At 34.3% G+C, this 17,173-nt stretch overlaps 1 protein-coding gene across 1 annotated transcript; it reads right to left on the bottom strand.

The window, feature by feature from the left end:
- Positions 1-84: 84 nt before the first annotated feature.
- Positions 85-2,164, bottom strand: LOC122318618 (WRKY transcription factor WRKY71-like). Its single transcript, XM_043136148.1, has 4 exons — positions 1,824-2,164; positions 1,215-1,484; positions 987-1,106; positions 85-806 (listed from the first exon to the last, which is right to left on the bottom strand). The coding sequence occupies exons 1-4, from the start codon at positions 1,857-1,859 to the stop codon at positions 399-401; spliced, it is 834 nt and encodes a 277-aa protein (XP_042992082.1). The 5' UTR covers positions 1,860-2,164; the 3' UTR covers positions 85-398.
- Positions 2,165-17,173: the final 15,009 nt, after the last annotated feature.

Below are 17,173 nucleotides of genomic sequence, written 5' to 3' on the forward strand. Positions count from 1 at the left end.
TTTGCGGTATGAGTAATATATATAATTAAAGCCATTTTTTTAAGCATATATTAATATGTCAGGCATAACCGTTGGGCGGATACATGCAGAACCTGTACGTAGTACTATTTATCTGATCTGATGTTGAAACTACAAATTAAATCAGTTGAACGCTTATAATTAACGCATGCATGAGATCATATATATAACAATGCCTTTTCCCTTTGATCCCATTTTTGTAAAGATAAACCAAACTGATTCATAAAAATAGAAAAGTTAAAGATCGAAACTTCAAGCACTTGAACCTTATTTCTTAAAAACTAACACCTAAAAGAAACCTATATATCATTCTAATTAGACTTAGATTCTATGCTGTTTTCCTCTCTTTACAAGATGAGATGAAGAGATCATGTTGATATTCAAATCTTCGATGGTTTAGGCTGCGGGTGGGTCATGGAGCGTGCAACTGCTGCAGCTAAAGCTGCGGTGAAGCTGGGATCCTTAGTGAAAGAGGCCACATATTCTTCAATGTTGACGTTGCAGTTGTTGTTATGGAGTTTATTTTCCACAATATGATCATTTCTTCGACTTTTTTCATTTGGCCCAGAAAGACTAAGATCTAGGGCGATAGATGGTTCAAATGAGTGATTCTCAACCGGGTACGGAGGATAAATAATATTAGCCACTGAGCCGGCTTTGGGTAGTACTTCATCATCTGATGAAGATAAAGAGTCCCTAAGAGCTGGAACATGATAATTAGCATCATGGTTGTGCTCTCCATCATAGGTTGCCACAAGAAAAGACTGATCTTCTACGCATCTTTGTACCTGAATTAATAGCGCCAGCATCATGAGGAATTAGAACGAGCTTTATATAATTACTCCTCGTACAATGCTTGTTTAACTTATTTTATAATCGATCGAATCATTCCCAAATGGATCGAAGAGATCATAATAACAAATGATCATGAGATTCGAAAATTATGCAATCTGATTAATTATATATACCTTCTTTTTGACGGGGCATCCCGCCGGAGCCATGGAACACCTGAAATAAGCTCTAGGTGATGGGTTGTCTTTAGTAACCTTCTGCCCATATTTCCTCCATTGATAGCCATCTTTCACTACCTAAATTCATGACGAAAATATAAATTATGATGCGAAGAAATCACATGACAAGCTAGCGCCCACAGTCCACAGATATTTTGTATGTATGTAGCAACAAGACTGACTTACTTGGCTATTGTCCGTAGAGTCTGTTCTCACTAAAATTCGTGATGTCTTATTAGATGTCGGAACCTGCAGCTCGATCCGTGCTCTCTTGCAGCTTGTAATTTCACTGTTCGAGCGGCTTTCAGTTAAATCGATTACGCCCAATTTTTGTGCCTTTTTTTCTTGAAGCTGGACTTGAAGAATGTTGCATTTTCTGTTCATAGCTTCGAGCTTGAATCTTAGAGTCTCGTTCTCTTTTCGCAAACTCTCCAAGCCTGCTCGGAGGGTTTTCACCTGGCGGAACAGCTCTTTTTTCTCAGAATATATATACATACATACATACATACATACACATATATAGGTTATTCTATGTCTAATATTGACCTTTTATTTTTAGAACTTGCAGTGATATAAAGTTTGAAAACTGCCGAAAATTAATGAAGCTACAAAATAAGTAAAACGAAGAACCCAGCTATGTCAGTACTACTTTTCCCTATTTCATGACGATCATGATCTACATATATGGAACATCAATTAATATTGGAAAGAAAATCAAGACGAACTTGTCGATTTTTTCTTCCATTCGCACAGAAAAGAAGCAATTAAGAAGAGAATTGAAATAAATATTACTACCTTTTCATTACAAGAGGTGTGAGCTTCCATGTTCATGATCACAAACTGGATGAGCTTAATTCGACGATATAGCTAGCTAGACAGTTGGAAGATCATGATCGATCCGTATATGTAAAAGAATATTCTCGTCCGGTGGCTCTCTCTGGTGGTAGTACTACTACTACTACTTTTAAGGTAGTTTCGTTCAAGGAATTTAAGCGGAAAAGATCAAAGAAGACCAATTTGATGGCTGCTCTCTGATCCCAGTGTTAGTAAGCCAGCTTGTTTTTGGTCTTAGTTCTTCGCAATGAAGGGGGGTTGAAATCAAATCCATGTGTTAGAAAGGATAAAAAAAAAGGGTAATGAATTCATGGTATTTAAGAACATTTGAATGACCATGACGATGACATACGCACGTAGCGTGCATTACATCACCATCATTATTAATATCGTAAGCCCTATGGCTATCCATTCCAACAAGTGCTACTGGTTCACACTTTGAATATCTTTGGTCGTCCGGGAAGCGTGCAGACATAAAAAAGGTAAATCCAAAGACTTCCAAGTCTTTCTATTTTGGTGGTCCCCTTAATTTGGTGGCCAAATCAAAAATTCTATCCTTTTACCAGTTATTACGGATAAGACAGTAGCTAGTAGGAAATATCTGTGAATTTTAAAGTTAAGTCGTGACTAAAACATCAACATGTACAATGACAAATTACTAAAGTCAGCTGGGTTATTCATGTCATGGCGTACCTCTGACGGTTAACGACTTACTAATTAACGTATTAGAGGGCCTGGCTTGATTATATCCTTAAAAAAGAATCAAATCCATCAATTATTCTATTGTCAAGTCTTTTAAATTTTAAATTAATATCACGAAAATATATTTAATAATTTTCAAAAGCTACTATACTGATCAATTGAAGAAAAGTCACGCCTGTATAAAATATAATAAATAATTTAATTTTTTTAAATTTTAAAATAATTATAATACTAAAAAATAATATTTTAAATTTTTATTTTAAACTCAAAATTCTCATCTCTATCCCCAACATCTATTTTAAATTTTCAACTGTTTCCATCTTCTATGAGGAAATTAAAAAATTAAAAAATATAAAAACAATAATATATATATATATATATATATATATGTATTTATATTAATTAGCCGGCCAGCTAGCTTCCAGCCGCCAATATTAATAATCCAGGTACCGATCTCGGCAGCCGAATGAACCATGTGCACACAACTTTAATTTCAACCAAAAAGATATAAAAAATAAATAAATAAATAAAACCGAACCATATGAATAATACATGAGTTATATGTTCCTGAATTTAATATCAAAGATTTTTAGCAGTTGATGAAATAAGTTTCAAAATCAAAGTGTCAAAGATATATACATATATACATGACTTTGATTTTTAGCAGTTAATATCAAAGATTTAATAATTGTATTTAGTATTATTCTTATTTATTTATTTATAAACATGCACTCTATTAAAGAACAAAATTACTAAATTTTATGTAGAAGACCGAATATAAATTAAAAGTTGAATGTATTTGAAAATGAAATGTTGTTCGATTTGTTAAGAATTTTCTAATGTCACTACAACAAAATTGACCTTTTCCCACTAGTTCTTTTCCCACTATATATGCTCATGAAAAATACCTACTTTTTATTACAAATTGTATTTGTGGAAAAAGAAATGTTCTTTTGCCATGACTGCATTCCCACGGTTTTAAAATCGTGGGTAAAACTGCCTTTTGCCACTACTTCGTGTAGTGAAAAATAAACTAACCTGTTAACACCAAACGGTGGAGACGGAAAAAAAAATGGCCTTTTGCGGCGACAATAAGTCGACGCAAATAAGTATTCCCTTCAGCTGATTCCACTCGGTATTTAACCTTCATCGTTGGATTAAATTTAAAGATCCGACGGTTTACATTAAACTTGAAACCCTAAAATTCCCCCCCCCCCCCAAACCCATGCGCCCTTGTTTAATCTCTGTGTTCTCTCTCTCCTCCGACGCCGTAGCATGGACCCCCTCCCCATTCGCTTGTTCTCTCCTCGGCTCCATCCCAGGCCATCGTCGCCGCCACAGGGCACGACGGTCTCATCGGACCGGCCACCCCACGCCTCCCTCTCCCTCTCTTCCCTTTCTCTCTCCCCGAGGCAAGCCCAAACCGAGTCCCCTCTCCCTCACTCGGTTCCTTGCCGTCGCCAACCAACTCTGCCGCCAGCGGTTGAGCCGCACCACCACCACCAGCCCCCCACCTCGGCGATGATCCCCTTCCTCCCTTTCCCACAGCCGAAGCCCCCACCTCGGCGACGACCCCTCATCCTCCCTCGCGTTCTCTCTCTCTCATGGATCCCCTGTTCTGTGCCACCAGATCCAACGCCATGAGCCACAATCGCCACCTCTAGCCACGACGCCGCACCAACACGAGCAACCCACCGACACAGCAGCAGCAGCTCCCGCACGATTTCATCACTGTCGAAGCCCTTAAGCATGGTAAAATCCTACATTTATATCTTTAGTGCATTATTTTGGAGTAAAGGGACGTGTATATCTTTAGTGCATTATTTTGGAGTAATTTTTCTGTGTAAACTTCGATAGATAGAGCACTACTGAATCATGGAGAAATTTCTATAAAATGTTGTGACAATTTTCTGTAAAAAGTAATTATGTGACTATGTCTCCTTGCTATGTATGAGAGCCTACGTTGGACCTTTACTGTGAATTGATGACATAATTAAGATGTGCTTCATGGAGAGGACAAAGCATATGTACCAAAACAAATGCCTTAACTTTGTACCCTATGATTCAACGATCATTAAATGGGGGAAGATTTCTTATTGGCCCTTTTTCCTATAGGGATGAGGAAAAGCTTTATCACCCAAATTAAAGAATCGTCCCTGTCAAAGATAGTGCTAAGCTATTTGATGCTAGAGAGCAGTAGCCCATGAATTTCAGCCATTCCTTAGTCAATGTCACAAGCCATTCCATATTACATATTTTTTAGTTGAAATGAGTTAAAAACAAGCAATATATCAAGAGGTAGTTTTATACACTTATGTTTGTTATTTAACAATATCTGAAGATGTAGTTTGATCAATAGGCTGTATAGGATCAATGATCACTTGGTTGAGATTTATGAGTGGTATGTTATAAGTAAGGGAACCGTTTGTACCTTCTGATTTTTAGGTTCAGTTTTACATGATGAGTCCCTCTGTTTTGAAGACTTTATCAACTCACAAGAAGGTACTTAAATAATTAATCATGAGTTGCTTGTGATTTCGCAAATTTTTATGAAGTCTTTATTTTTTATTTTTTTGTCCTAAATGAGCGCCTCTATTTGTAATTTTGTACTCTTAGAGGGTCATTATTTTACGGCATTCAAGGATGTTCTTGATTCAGGATTTTTCAGTTCAAGCTTGAGTACCAAAGGCCTGGATACACGGGCTTGTCCTTGTAAAAGCAGGTATATAATGTACTTGAGTTATTTAGAGGTAATCATAAATTTGTTTGATAATATCAATAGGTATAGTCCAAAAACATGGGTTATATGTAGGAGCTTAGTATTCTTACAAGTTGTGTCGAGGATTCAAGAATATTGCCCCCTGATTGTGTAATATTGCCCCCTGATCGAGAAATCCATTATAGGAGGTATTTCTAGGTGATAGTTGTGTAATATACGATTGTAAATCCTTCCATATCTGTACAAATAGTCAATGATTGTAAATCTTTCCATAAGATGACTTTTTTTGCTTTTACAATTTTTTTTTTCTGAATTCTTTTATATGTGATATTTAGTAATTTAGTTGAATGTTGATTAGTAGGTGTGAAACAATATCATTATTTTTTTTCTTCAATTATTATTTTTTCTGAATTCTTTTATTATTTGCCGCAAATATGTCTCGTGGCAAATACACTTTTTTTTTGCCAAAAAACATTTTTTTTCCACCAAATGCTCTAGTGGGTAATATTAATACCCACTAGCATATTTCATCATAAAATATAGTATTTCTCACTAATCAATCTAATTTGAGTAACTTTTTACCACGAAATTCGTTGGCTATCTCCACTATCTATTTGGTGGAAAAATATCACAATTTCCCACCAATTCACGAATTAGTGGAAAAAAATACTTAGTGTCACCAACTTTAAGTCACTACTCTCCCACGGATAGATTTAGTGGGTAAAGAGCATTTTCCACTACGACTATAGTTTTTCCGACCACATACTCTTGCGGCAAAAACTAACAAATGTTGTAGTGTGTATGTCTATAGTTTGACTGCATTTCCATTAGCAGCCAATAACTTTTTGGGGTGACACGTGAGATCCATTGGTATACGGCCACGTCACACTCAAATTACATCTTAAATCCCCACGAGGCAACAAAAGCTCTTCCGTAGTACTCCATATATGAATTTTGATAGTTTGTTTTTCATCTTTTTGATTGAGGATTGGTATTCAATCACTATCAATGAAGACTGATATTAAGGAATAACCCTTCTAAATAAGAGTAAGAAATCTCTTCACCTAACTTTCTAATAAAATAATCCTCTCTCGAATTGTCTTAATGAAAGGTTGCCTTGGTTTACCAATCACGCTTACATCCCTTATAAGATATTATCAATTTAAAATTTAAAAAATAAAATATATATATGCAACATTAGTTATAAAATATAATACATGAATATAAAAAAAAATTATATACTAATTAAAATAATGAGAAATTGTTTTCTGTTATACCATTCGATCAAATTCCTAATCATTTAAACATTATAATTTTTACAGTACTGTTTAGACGTGAAACATATACGTTCAAACACTGAAATTATATTCAATTCAAAGGTATGGTAAATCAATCAAACGTTCGACATTTGAATTCCTACCGTTCAAATAAATTCAAAATTGTTTGAACAGAATATGAATCGAGCTCAGCTATGACTGAGTCAACTCAACGGCCATGAAAACAAAAAAGCATCCATTGATTCCTTTCTTCCTTCTACGGATAATAACTACACAACAGTTTGAAATCAACTTACAATAGATTCCCAGCCACCTACGGCATCCATGAGCGGATAAATAAAGTTTTTCTATATTTTACAAATAATACAACAAAACGTATAGAAGTAAATGTATAGAAATTATTAATAAAGAGACATACTTGCACTGATTAATTGAGAAATTGATTGTAAGAGAGTTGTAAGGATACATACTTACTATTACCCATTAGTTAATACATAGATATATATATATATATATAATAATGTAAATAAAAAAATGATATACATATAATTATCATTTTCACAATTCTTTACATAATTCTATTTTAAATAAAGACAATTTTGATAAAATAATTTACAAAAATAATATTAACTTATAGAAATTATATCTTGATTATATAAAAAGTTCGTTAAAATAAATGGCGGGAGTACGGCGGCCTAAAGTCAAGTCTTTGTATAAAGTAGCCCCGGTTCCGGTGTCATTGGAAGTCAATGACGTAAACACGTGGACATAGACAATGTTTATGATTTAACTCACTCATCAATCCATGCACGAAATCTCCCACTTGACACGAGAATTAATAAAAGGATTCAAATTTCAATCGATCACCTAAACTTTTAATTATATAAAGAATAATTTTATTATAAGAACTCTACAACATATATTATTTATATAGTATATTTTAATTTAAAAAATAAGATTTAAAATTTAAATTATATATCAAGACGTTTTAACTATTGTCATAATATATATATATGTATGTATTTACAAATAATTTGCTAATTGACACACTCGCCACATGATCAATTAGCATAAAAAATATTAGTATTTAATTAAATTTTTTAATAATATATAATTATAATAAATTATCTTAAAATAAGTGATTTGTTTACCCTCATGCATATATAAAAAATGAGTGATGATACATGTACACCTCTTTTTACAACTTTAATTTCTATAATCATGCTTTAAAATGAGGATATTTATGTAAATTGACGTTAATTTTATAAATTATTTTATAAAAATACCCCTCATTTAAAATATAATTATATAATAATTTGTAAAAACGGTTGTATATATGTATATCAATCATTTTAATTCATTATAAATATATATATAGATCATATATACATAAATTAACAGAATAGTAATAATATGCTTATATATGTCTAATTTTAATAAATTCAGTTTAATCTAATTTTAAATTTATAATTTCAAATTAAGCATGATTTTATATATATATATATATATATATATATATCCACGCAAGCTAGCTATTTAAAGCTGCACAAGTATATATTATATGGAGGCTGCTTTAATTCATGTGCGGAGACTGAAGACTTGGTTTCTCATAATTAAAGAAAGAAGACCAAAATTAAAGGACCTCGACAGCTAGCTGCTGGATCAAATAATATATATATATATATATATATATATATAATATATTAAAATAGACATGATCATGTGGTTGTTATAAATAAATAAATATATATATATATATATAATTAAATTAGAATTGAAAGTATGTACGTAGATTGTTTATAGTCAATTAATACGGCTGTATATTTAATACATGTATTAATAGTATTAATTAGCGGGGGCCCAGTTTACTGGTTAATTAAAACAAATTAAGAATCGTGCGCATGCAAGTTTGTAACATCATGTAGCCACTTTGTCAATATATATATATATATATATATATATGTTTTTATATTTATATATGCTTGTTTTATTATTATAGCCGTCCTTTCCTTGTGTAATATCCTTTTAAAAATAATGTATTCTTTTGCTCTGAATTTGTCGTTAATTAGGCATGGGATCGTACGTCTGAATTTTTGTGGTTATTTCTAAGCCATCAAAAGTCTTAATGACATTCTTAAAAAAAAAAAGTGGTCTTGATATATGTTCAGTCGTTCGACTAATTTGCTGATCAAGGTAGTGGTTATTATAGTAGTTTGACTACAATAAAAGCAGCTTTTTGTCATAGTTGAGAGTTGTCGAAAAAGGCTACCATTAAGTCGCAATAACATTTATGCCACTAAATTACATTCGTGGGAGGTTGGTGGCATATAATAAGTGGGGAATATTATTTTGTCACGGATAAAAAATTTCGTGGAAATAGATTAATATTTACCACGAAATGAGTTCGTGGGAAAATTAGTATGGTGTGGTGGCAAACGCTATTTAGATTTCTTTAACTGTGGTAAGTTAAATTATTTTGCCACACTTATACTAGGTCGGGATAAGTGTGTTTCCCACGAGACTGTTCATGGAAAATATGGTGGCAAAAAGGTATATGTAATTATATCTTCTGGTTACAGTTACATAATTCCGACCAACTTCGTGGTGCCTATTATGGCACAACTTGGGTTGTACTTTTGAAATTCCACCCTTTTCCACCACATGGTTTGATTGGTAATAGATGTTTAGTGTCGGCTCGAGTGGTCGGAAAAGGGTATGTGCTATGTATACCAACGTGGGATATAATATGGCAAACAATTTTTCCCCATTGGATGCTGTAATGACAAATATTTGTTTCGGACAACTATTTCTGGTGGCAATATATTAATACCCATTCTGTTTTGTTTTGACAAAATATTATTGCCCGCAACTTCGATTTATTGGAAATAGGTCCATTCCATTTAACCAAGTAGTCGGGAAAATACTACATCCATACACCGTGGTGGTGGGAAAAGGTTTCTTCTGGGGACCAAGGCATTTCCACCCCAGTAAAAACTCGTGGCTATTGTTTATTATCCATCTGGTCTGTTGTACAAATAAATCTTTTCACATCAATTTTCCTAGTGGGAAAAATATAGTACAGATCCTTTTTTGCCATCCCTTGAAAGTAGTGGCAAAACCGAGTATTTGATAACCTACTTTTCTAGACGAAATGGGAATATGGGAATAACCTGTTTGCCATATTGAATATATAAATTTTACAGTTCATAATAACCATCACTTATTATGAAAACCCCATTCACAATGCTCCTGTTACCCCATTCAGAATCCAAGTATTTGCCAATTTCTTGCAAAGAAACACATACAAATGATACACTTATCATTGAATTCCATAATAACCTGTCAATATACTATATCTAAGCACATTTCCAAGATATACAAGAAATGAAAACATCCATAGAGACACAAAAGAACGCCTGCAATCTCTTAACTGAATTACAGTACCAAATGTGACGTCAACCTGAAACCTTAATGTGTATTCATCACATTAAGAATTCAATTCGATGAAACCTACAATTTTCATTACAACTGATATTCCAAGTACATGAGGGAATTATATCTACTGGCAATTTAATTACTCTTTGAAGGATGGGATGAAGGACATATACACAGATTAGAAAGCATTAATCTAATCTGCGTTTCAATTTGTCATCAAGTCTACATGAGCTCAAAGGCTTGTTGCTCCAAAAATGTTGGATTTCTGTTGTTTCCTGAGAATGAAATAGATAAGCTTTCTACTGTCAATAGGTATTATATATACTGCATGCATATTTCATGACATATGTGTCAGAATCTACATAAACAAATATTCTCGTTTCCCATATACATTATGAAAGCCTGCATCATTTATATATTCTCCCCATTCATACACAGATTGTTTTTGTGTATCATCTACCTATATTTTTTCATGAATGGTTGTCCAGTATTATTAAGTTGCAAAATTCCCATACAACTGCCCCCTATATGACCATTATTAGCATTACAATTATGCTAATAGTGTATATACTGCAGTTGAATATTCTGCAGTATATGCAGCTGCTATATCCAAATATTTATAGGTATTTTAAGCTGCATTTCAGTCATAAGTTTAAACCAATATTACTCAACACAGTTTGGGAATTAGAGTTATGTACTACGTGCAGGAAAACTGATCAATATATTCAACACATCTATAGGTATTCCCATCTACCATCTCGAAGATATTAGGATATGCAAGTATCTCCTTATTTGTTTAGCTTATCAAACAATTTGAAAGGTCATCCCTAGGTTGCACCAATTTCAACTTCCTCTTCCCATAATTACTGATTACACTTTTTCCCCACAACCCAACTCTGAAATGTAGTGATTTCTCCCCCACCCACAGGTTTTGTTCCCAATAATTATGACATACTGAATTAGTTGGCATAATTACTGGGGATTACAGAAACAGTAAACTGGTTTGCAAGGTACAAGAGCCTCACATGTCCTATGAGTACTTCATTATGCCATGATCTGTAAACTGTCCAAGCATCATTTTCCACCTAGAAACTGATGACTCCATTTAATGTAAACTATATAAAATGTTTACTGAGTTTCCTTATAACCCACACTGTTTCATGAATTGTAAAACCTGAGTTAACATTGATCATTTCTATTTTCCGAGACATTAAGATGTTATCTATTGATTTATGGTGTCCCTTCCAGGACTCTTGCTTTTTGTTAAATAATCTCCAACTATTAAGATAACCATATAGTAAAATGAGGCTGAATCCCAAGAAATTACCTTTCATCTGAAAATGTGTTAGACCATGAACCATCCAGGTGCTCTACCATCTACAATCCATGAGGCTGAAATCCCTGCCTATCATCACTGCTTGATGAGCCTGTAATTTGGAATGGAAGGGACAGCCAATCAGCATATATATATATATATATTCTGTTTTCCCTCCATTTATGCAAAGCAAAGAAAATGTTTTACCTTTTGTGTATATTTGTTTCAGAATTGAACCCTTATACATATACAAAAAAGAAAAGCAAGTCAAACCAAGTTTACCCATCATCTTACCTTTCCTCTAACTATGTGTTAAGATAGCCAGCCTAACTAGCATGTTACAGACCAAAATAACAGTACCTACGGATGTCTTAGCTGGGAATTTAAGGTGTTACATTAATGTGTTCAAATCCCTCCACAAAAAATTTCCCCCCACAAAATAATCCCTCCACAAAAAACTTATTCATTAAAACCAGCTATTCATCCAGTTGAGTCTCTCTATGAGACTCAGTACCGGAGGGTAAATCAGTGTTTCGATAGCTCATCAATAGCTTCTCATGCTATGAAAAATTTCTCCTCAATTCTACAATATCAGCCAGCATGCTATCCAGTTTGCTTTTGTACATTTCAGCATCGCTCTTGTTCCTTTGATTCTCCTCCGAGAGACGAATGAAAGCTCTACTCTTCTGCATTGAAGGAGATGGTTCTGGAATCACCATGTGCCCCATACCAGACGTGTATCCAGATTTTTTGCCCAAGACTTCTTTGAAGATGGTGGAAGCCGCTTCTTCAAGATCCTCGTCTGACTCTTTCTCAGCTAACCTCTCCATCATTAAATTCTGTTAATGGCATGGTAAGAAGGAAACTTAGCAGCAATTGACACCTAATTTTTCTGTTTGTCAATATACATGAAATTATAGAAGAACCATCAGCTTACATAATTGAGTTCAGTAGCTTCATTTATGAATTTTCCTTTCCGTGTCGACCAATGGGTATCCTTATAGAAGGCCACCATATTTTGCTGCGTCGGTCGCTGAAAACCAGATATGAGCAGTCAGTATTTCCTTTGGGATTTCTACACTATTAAGTACATAAAACTTTATGGTTAAGTATCACAAACCTTCTCCTCTAATATTCGAATAAAGGATTTGCGACCACCGGTATGCGCAACCTTCAGCTTTTGCCTATTTGAAATATTTCTTTTCGACTTCTCCTGCATGATGTTGTAAGAAATTAGTTTGCCCCCTCAAAAGTACATCACTTTCCTCAAAATCAGACATAAGCAACCTTTAACTAAAGATGATTCCCTGAATGTAGCAACACGTGTGACTAAGCTCAGTTCTTATAATGTATTTAAAGATGCAATTATATTTATAATCTGAAAGTTAAACAAAAGTCCAATACCTTGAATGATGCACTTGCCCACCTTTCACATAGTTTTTCCCATACTTGTTTGTCCACCTTGTTTGTCCCACCACGTAGTGCCTCTTCATGTGAGGCATATTTATTATACACTTTGTGTAATGCATAATGAAATGCATTATACTTGTCGGCCAAATGGTTTACAACCATCTCCCAGTGGTTGTCTCTTGTCCAATCCAGTAGAAAATCTGCCTGCATGAAAAAATGTAGCTTTTGTTACATGAGTTTGATATCAATTATTTGATAAGCTATCTAATGGAGTCAGCACCAACGAAACTTCCAGTTTATTAAAAATAAGGACTCGTACCCTGACACGGTCAATCAGCTCTTGCTTTTCAGCTTCGGGTACATAACTCCACGATGCATGCCTCATGTCAGCATGTATTTTAATGATGTCTATTAGCCGGCCAGTGAATATGGATGCATTCTCGCAAGATGGCCCTCGATGACCATCTTGAATTATCAAAGGTATCTTGCCCACTTTCCGCATTCTATCAAATAGTGCGCCCTTCGCAGGCCCTCTACCTCTTTTCTTCCTAGGTGGATGTACATCAAGACATCAATTGAATAGGATAAATATTCCGACAAAGTTTCATTGGATACCATGCAGCAACCAATAACTTGAATGTTAGTCATTAATGTATATGAATTTATAACACATTATTGCAGCTAATCGTTTATTTATTGATGACATACCTATATTAGTTTGCCCCTCTCCAACGACATCTCCACCCATAGCCTCTTGTGCGGCAGCAGCTCCTATATCCTGAGTTGAATCATTTGACTCCGACTCATCTCGCAACATGGTTTGAGGAGGCAAGGGCGCTTCTGGTATTGGACTACGACATATCTCTGCTCTACCTTGTCTGACTCGGCCCTCACGAAACTTCATAGTTCTCACCATCCTTGCCTTCTCTGCTGGGTGGAAATACCAACTATTAATTGAACCATGCAACCATACATATACAATTAAGTTACCGTGATTTAATACTGTGACACAGCTTAAACAAGTTGTAACAAATCAACTGTTTCAGACTACCTTTTTGTATGTTGGAGGGAATTATTTTTGAGTACCATCTAGCCATAATGATTAATAGTATATGTGCCTAATCCCAGGTGTCTAAATAAATTAATTCCTACTAACTAGAGTATGTATTAACCCATCCTTTGCAATGTGTAACACACATCTGAAATTATTTATTTGTATAACATTTTCCGCTTTCTGGACTTTTTTTAAAACAGCTGAACCAGGAGGTTATACTAAAGCTTTGGACTTTGTGTTAGACATATACAACAACAAACATCTTAAAGCCACCAACTAGGTTATTTATATTACAATCCTAAAAACAAAACCCCCTAACTATCACATCCAACTTTCCATCACACTTTCTGCACAAACATATTTCTGGGAATTTTGGACCCAAACCAGTAATTGCTAATTGTTATTATTTGTGAAGTAAGTTCACAATTAATTTACCTTCTTAAAGTTTCTGTAGATTGATGGTAAGTGCCTTTAAGTACAGATCAGTTTTTGTATTTGCTATACATAACATGGCACAAAAAAAGTCCTTGTAATATTAATGTTGGAAAGTGTAAAACACCTTGACACTTTTCACGTTTTCCTCCTTTGATAAACTGCTGTCCGAGGACAAAATTCTAGTACTAACAAATTGGTTGTCTGGCATCTACACCCACATCCATATCCAACACTCAAGATGCCATGTACATTCCTCAAACATTAAATATCAGACATGTATTTTATGAATGTCGTACATAGAAACTATATTTACTTTGCTTCTGACATGCTAGCCTTAAAACAAAACACACTCTAACATATTTCCCTTTCAAACTCTCTCAGCCTAATATGGACAGAACATTTTTCCACATCTTGACATGCTAGCCTTAAACCAAAACCCACTCTAAACAAAGCACACTTTTGAGAAAAGGGGAATGGTAACCACTCAACAGGTTACTATGAGTGTGTAAAACAACCATTACAAGAAGTAAGTGTTGGCCTTTGTTAAAAGCTTTTAGAAGTAGTAGAATAAGTAATCTGAAACTTAAAGTACCTGGTTGCAGCTCAAATTTGTTGCGGGGCAGAGAATATTGTTCTTAAAGCACTCACTTGTACACTGTGTGCTTCAATATTCAGCAGTTTTCAGAGTTCTCAATATTTTGTGCAGACCTGGTTAGCAGCTCCACTGAAAAATGCTATCTCCCAACCTCAGTTTGACCATTTTACTTCTGGAAATCAATTTGTTCTCTGTTGGGTGTGTTAAGATATGGGAGGGAAGGCATACGCTGTGAAGTTTTAAGTATCTCTGTTTCCTCCTCAAAGCTGATACACATCTACCAACTTTACCACGTGTCAACCCCAGGTTATTTTGCATTCTGCACAAACAGCCTTGCTGTGGACCCCAGCTACTCATCTCTGGCGCCATTTCCCACTCAAACTACTCCCCCCACCCAATTTTATCCCGCCCAAAAATTTCAGTGGATAATGTTAGAAAGTCACTGCATCCAACTTTCCAACTTTACCATATATCATGTGGGTACCACCTACTTGGTCAACTATCGGGTTGGCTAGATATATAATATATATATATATATATATATATATATAATAGAGGGTATATACATGACAATTTACCATAATCAAATTAAAACCACCTATTATTTAAAAAGTACGCAGTTTCTTGTGCAGTTACTAAAAGCTGGATATATGATATGAATGTTGACATATCATATATATATATGGCAATATATATATATATATATATATATATATATATATTTCATAAACCTTATTTTCCATAAAACATATTATGGAAATAGAAAATTAAACTCCATGTAGCCATTTGGTAGGCCCATCCCACTCAACAAATATTTTACACAAATGTAATGAAACAGATGCTTCCAGAGAATGCATCACCTAATTTGCCATTTACATATACAATCATTTTTCCAATATATTGCATGTATCCATATTTACTCAATAGCTGTGAGTGGCCGACTTGGATTCCTTCTATTGGATTATGGTTTGGACTTTGTGGGAATTATTTTATGGAGCATTAAAAATGGATAATTTGCACCCTCAATTGACATGCTGCATAACTAAAGGATTAAACCCATAGCTTTGTGTTAGTGCCTACTGAAACAATCACTCAATATTGTCCTAAGCATTTTCTCAACAAATCAGTTTACATCCCAAAGCTCTGCATACTGTTATATATATATAGGTATATATAGGTATATATATATATATATATATATAACAGTATGCATATTGGATAATGTTAGAAAATTACAAGCCCTACTATATGAATGCCCACGTAGGACTTCCAGTTCATGTATCATTCCTGCCCACTACTCATTATACAGCAAGAGATTTCTGTCTTTACCCTTGAAGCCTTTAGACAAAACTGACACTCATAAATTAAACAAATTTATTCTAAAATCCAGCTTGTAGAATGTTGCAGTGAACTGAAATCTTTTTAAGTTCAGCTGGTTGTGTTCCTAATATATAAAGTAGTCATCCCCATCAATCTTAAAACATGGTTATACCCTGCATGAGCTTACCAACCAAGTTGAATTTCCAGCTTTGCACCATATTTATACCCCTCATTATAACCCCACAGGTGATATAAATTAGCTTTCCCTTATACTACCCCATGCTAGTGCATTTCTCCCATATGTGATCCATCTAAAGTGCCTCTTGCATCAACTCTATCAAGTCATTCACATGCAGTCTTAGCATGCTATTTTGCCAACATGTTCATGCCATGGAAGTACAAGCCATGTACAAAATAAGTGTCACTAAGTCAGTTACACAAATTACACATTAAGGCCAATATTTAGATTGACCAGAATAACATAATTTTCTACAACTACATCTCCTTATTCACCCTCCTTGCTTGTACTTCAAAGAAGATCCAACCTCATCTCACAGCATCCAACCTCCTTCCATCAACAGTCGAGCAATGGTGTACAATTCTGAAATTTAATGCTTGAAGGTGCAACCAGCTAATCTGCACACAATGTTAAATTCGACTATGAGTATCTCTTTACTTCCATAGGAAAGCTAACAAATATACTTAAAATCTTATTAAGTATAAACCGCCACCCAAAATCACTACGAACTACATACCATATTAGGACTAAGTAGGTTATACCCACATGTATAATGTCCTAAATGTGCATTTCAGCTGTATCGCTAGGCTTTTATGCAGGAATATTTACTCGATACACCAGCTTGTAACCTCAAGTCTAGGCTAACAAACTTTTTGCCCACTATACAGTGCATTATAATTATAACGCCATAGACTTGATAAGTATACTAATTATCAAGTTTCAGTTTTATTCTTATTCCTATTTTACATACATTTTCTCAACTACGAACATTTTGTAATATAAAGTTAAAATATTGGGTTGTGAAATGCAT

Source organism: Carya illinoinensis, chromosome 8 (assembly GCF_018687715.1).
Source record: "Carya illinoinensis cultivar Pawnee chromosome 8, C.illinoinensisPawnee_v1, whole genome shotgun sequence".
NCBI classification, from domain to species: domain Eukaryota; kingdom Viridiplantae; phylum Streptophyta; class Magnoliopsida; order Fagales; family Juglandaceae; genus Carya; species Carya illinoinensis.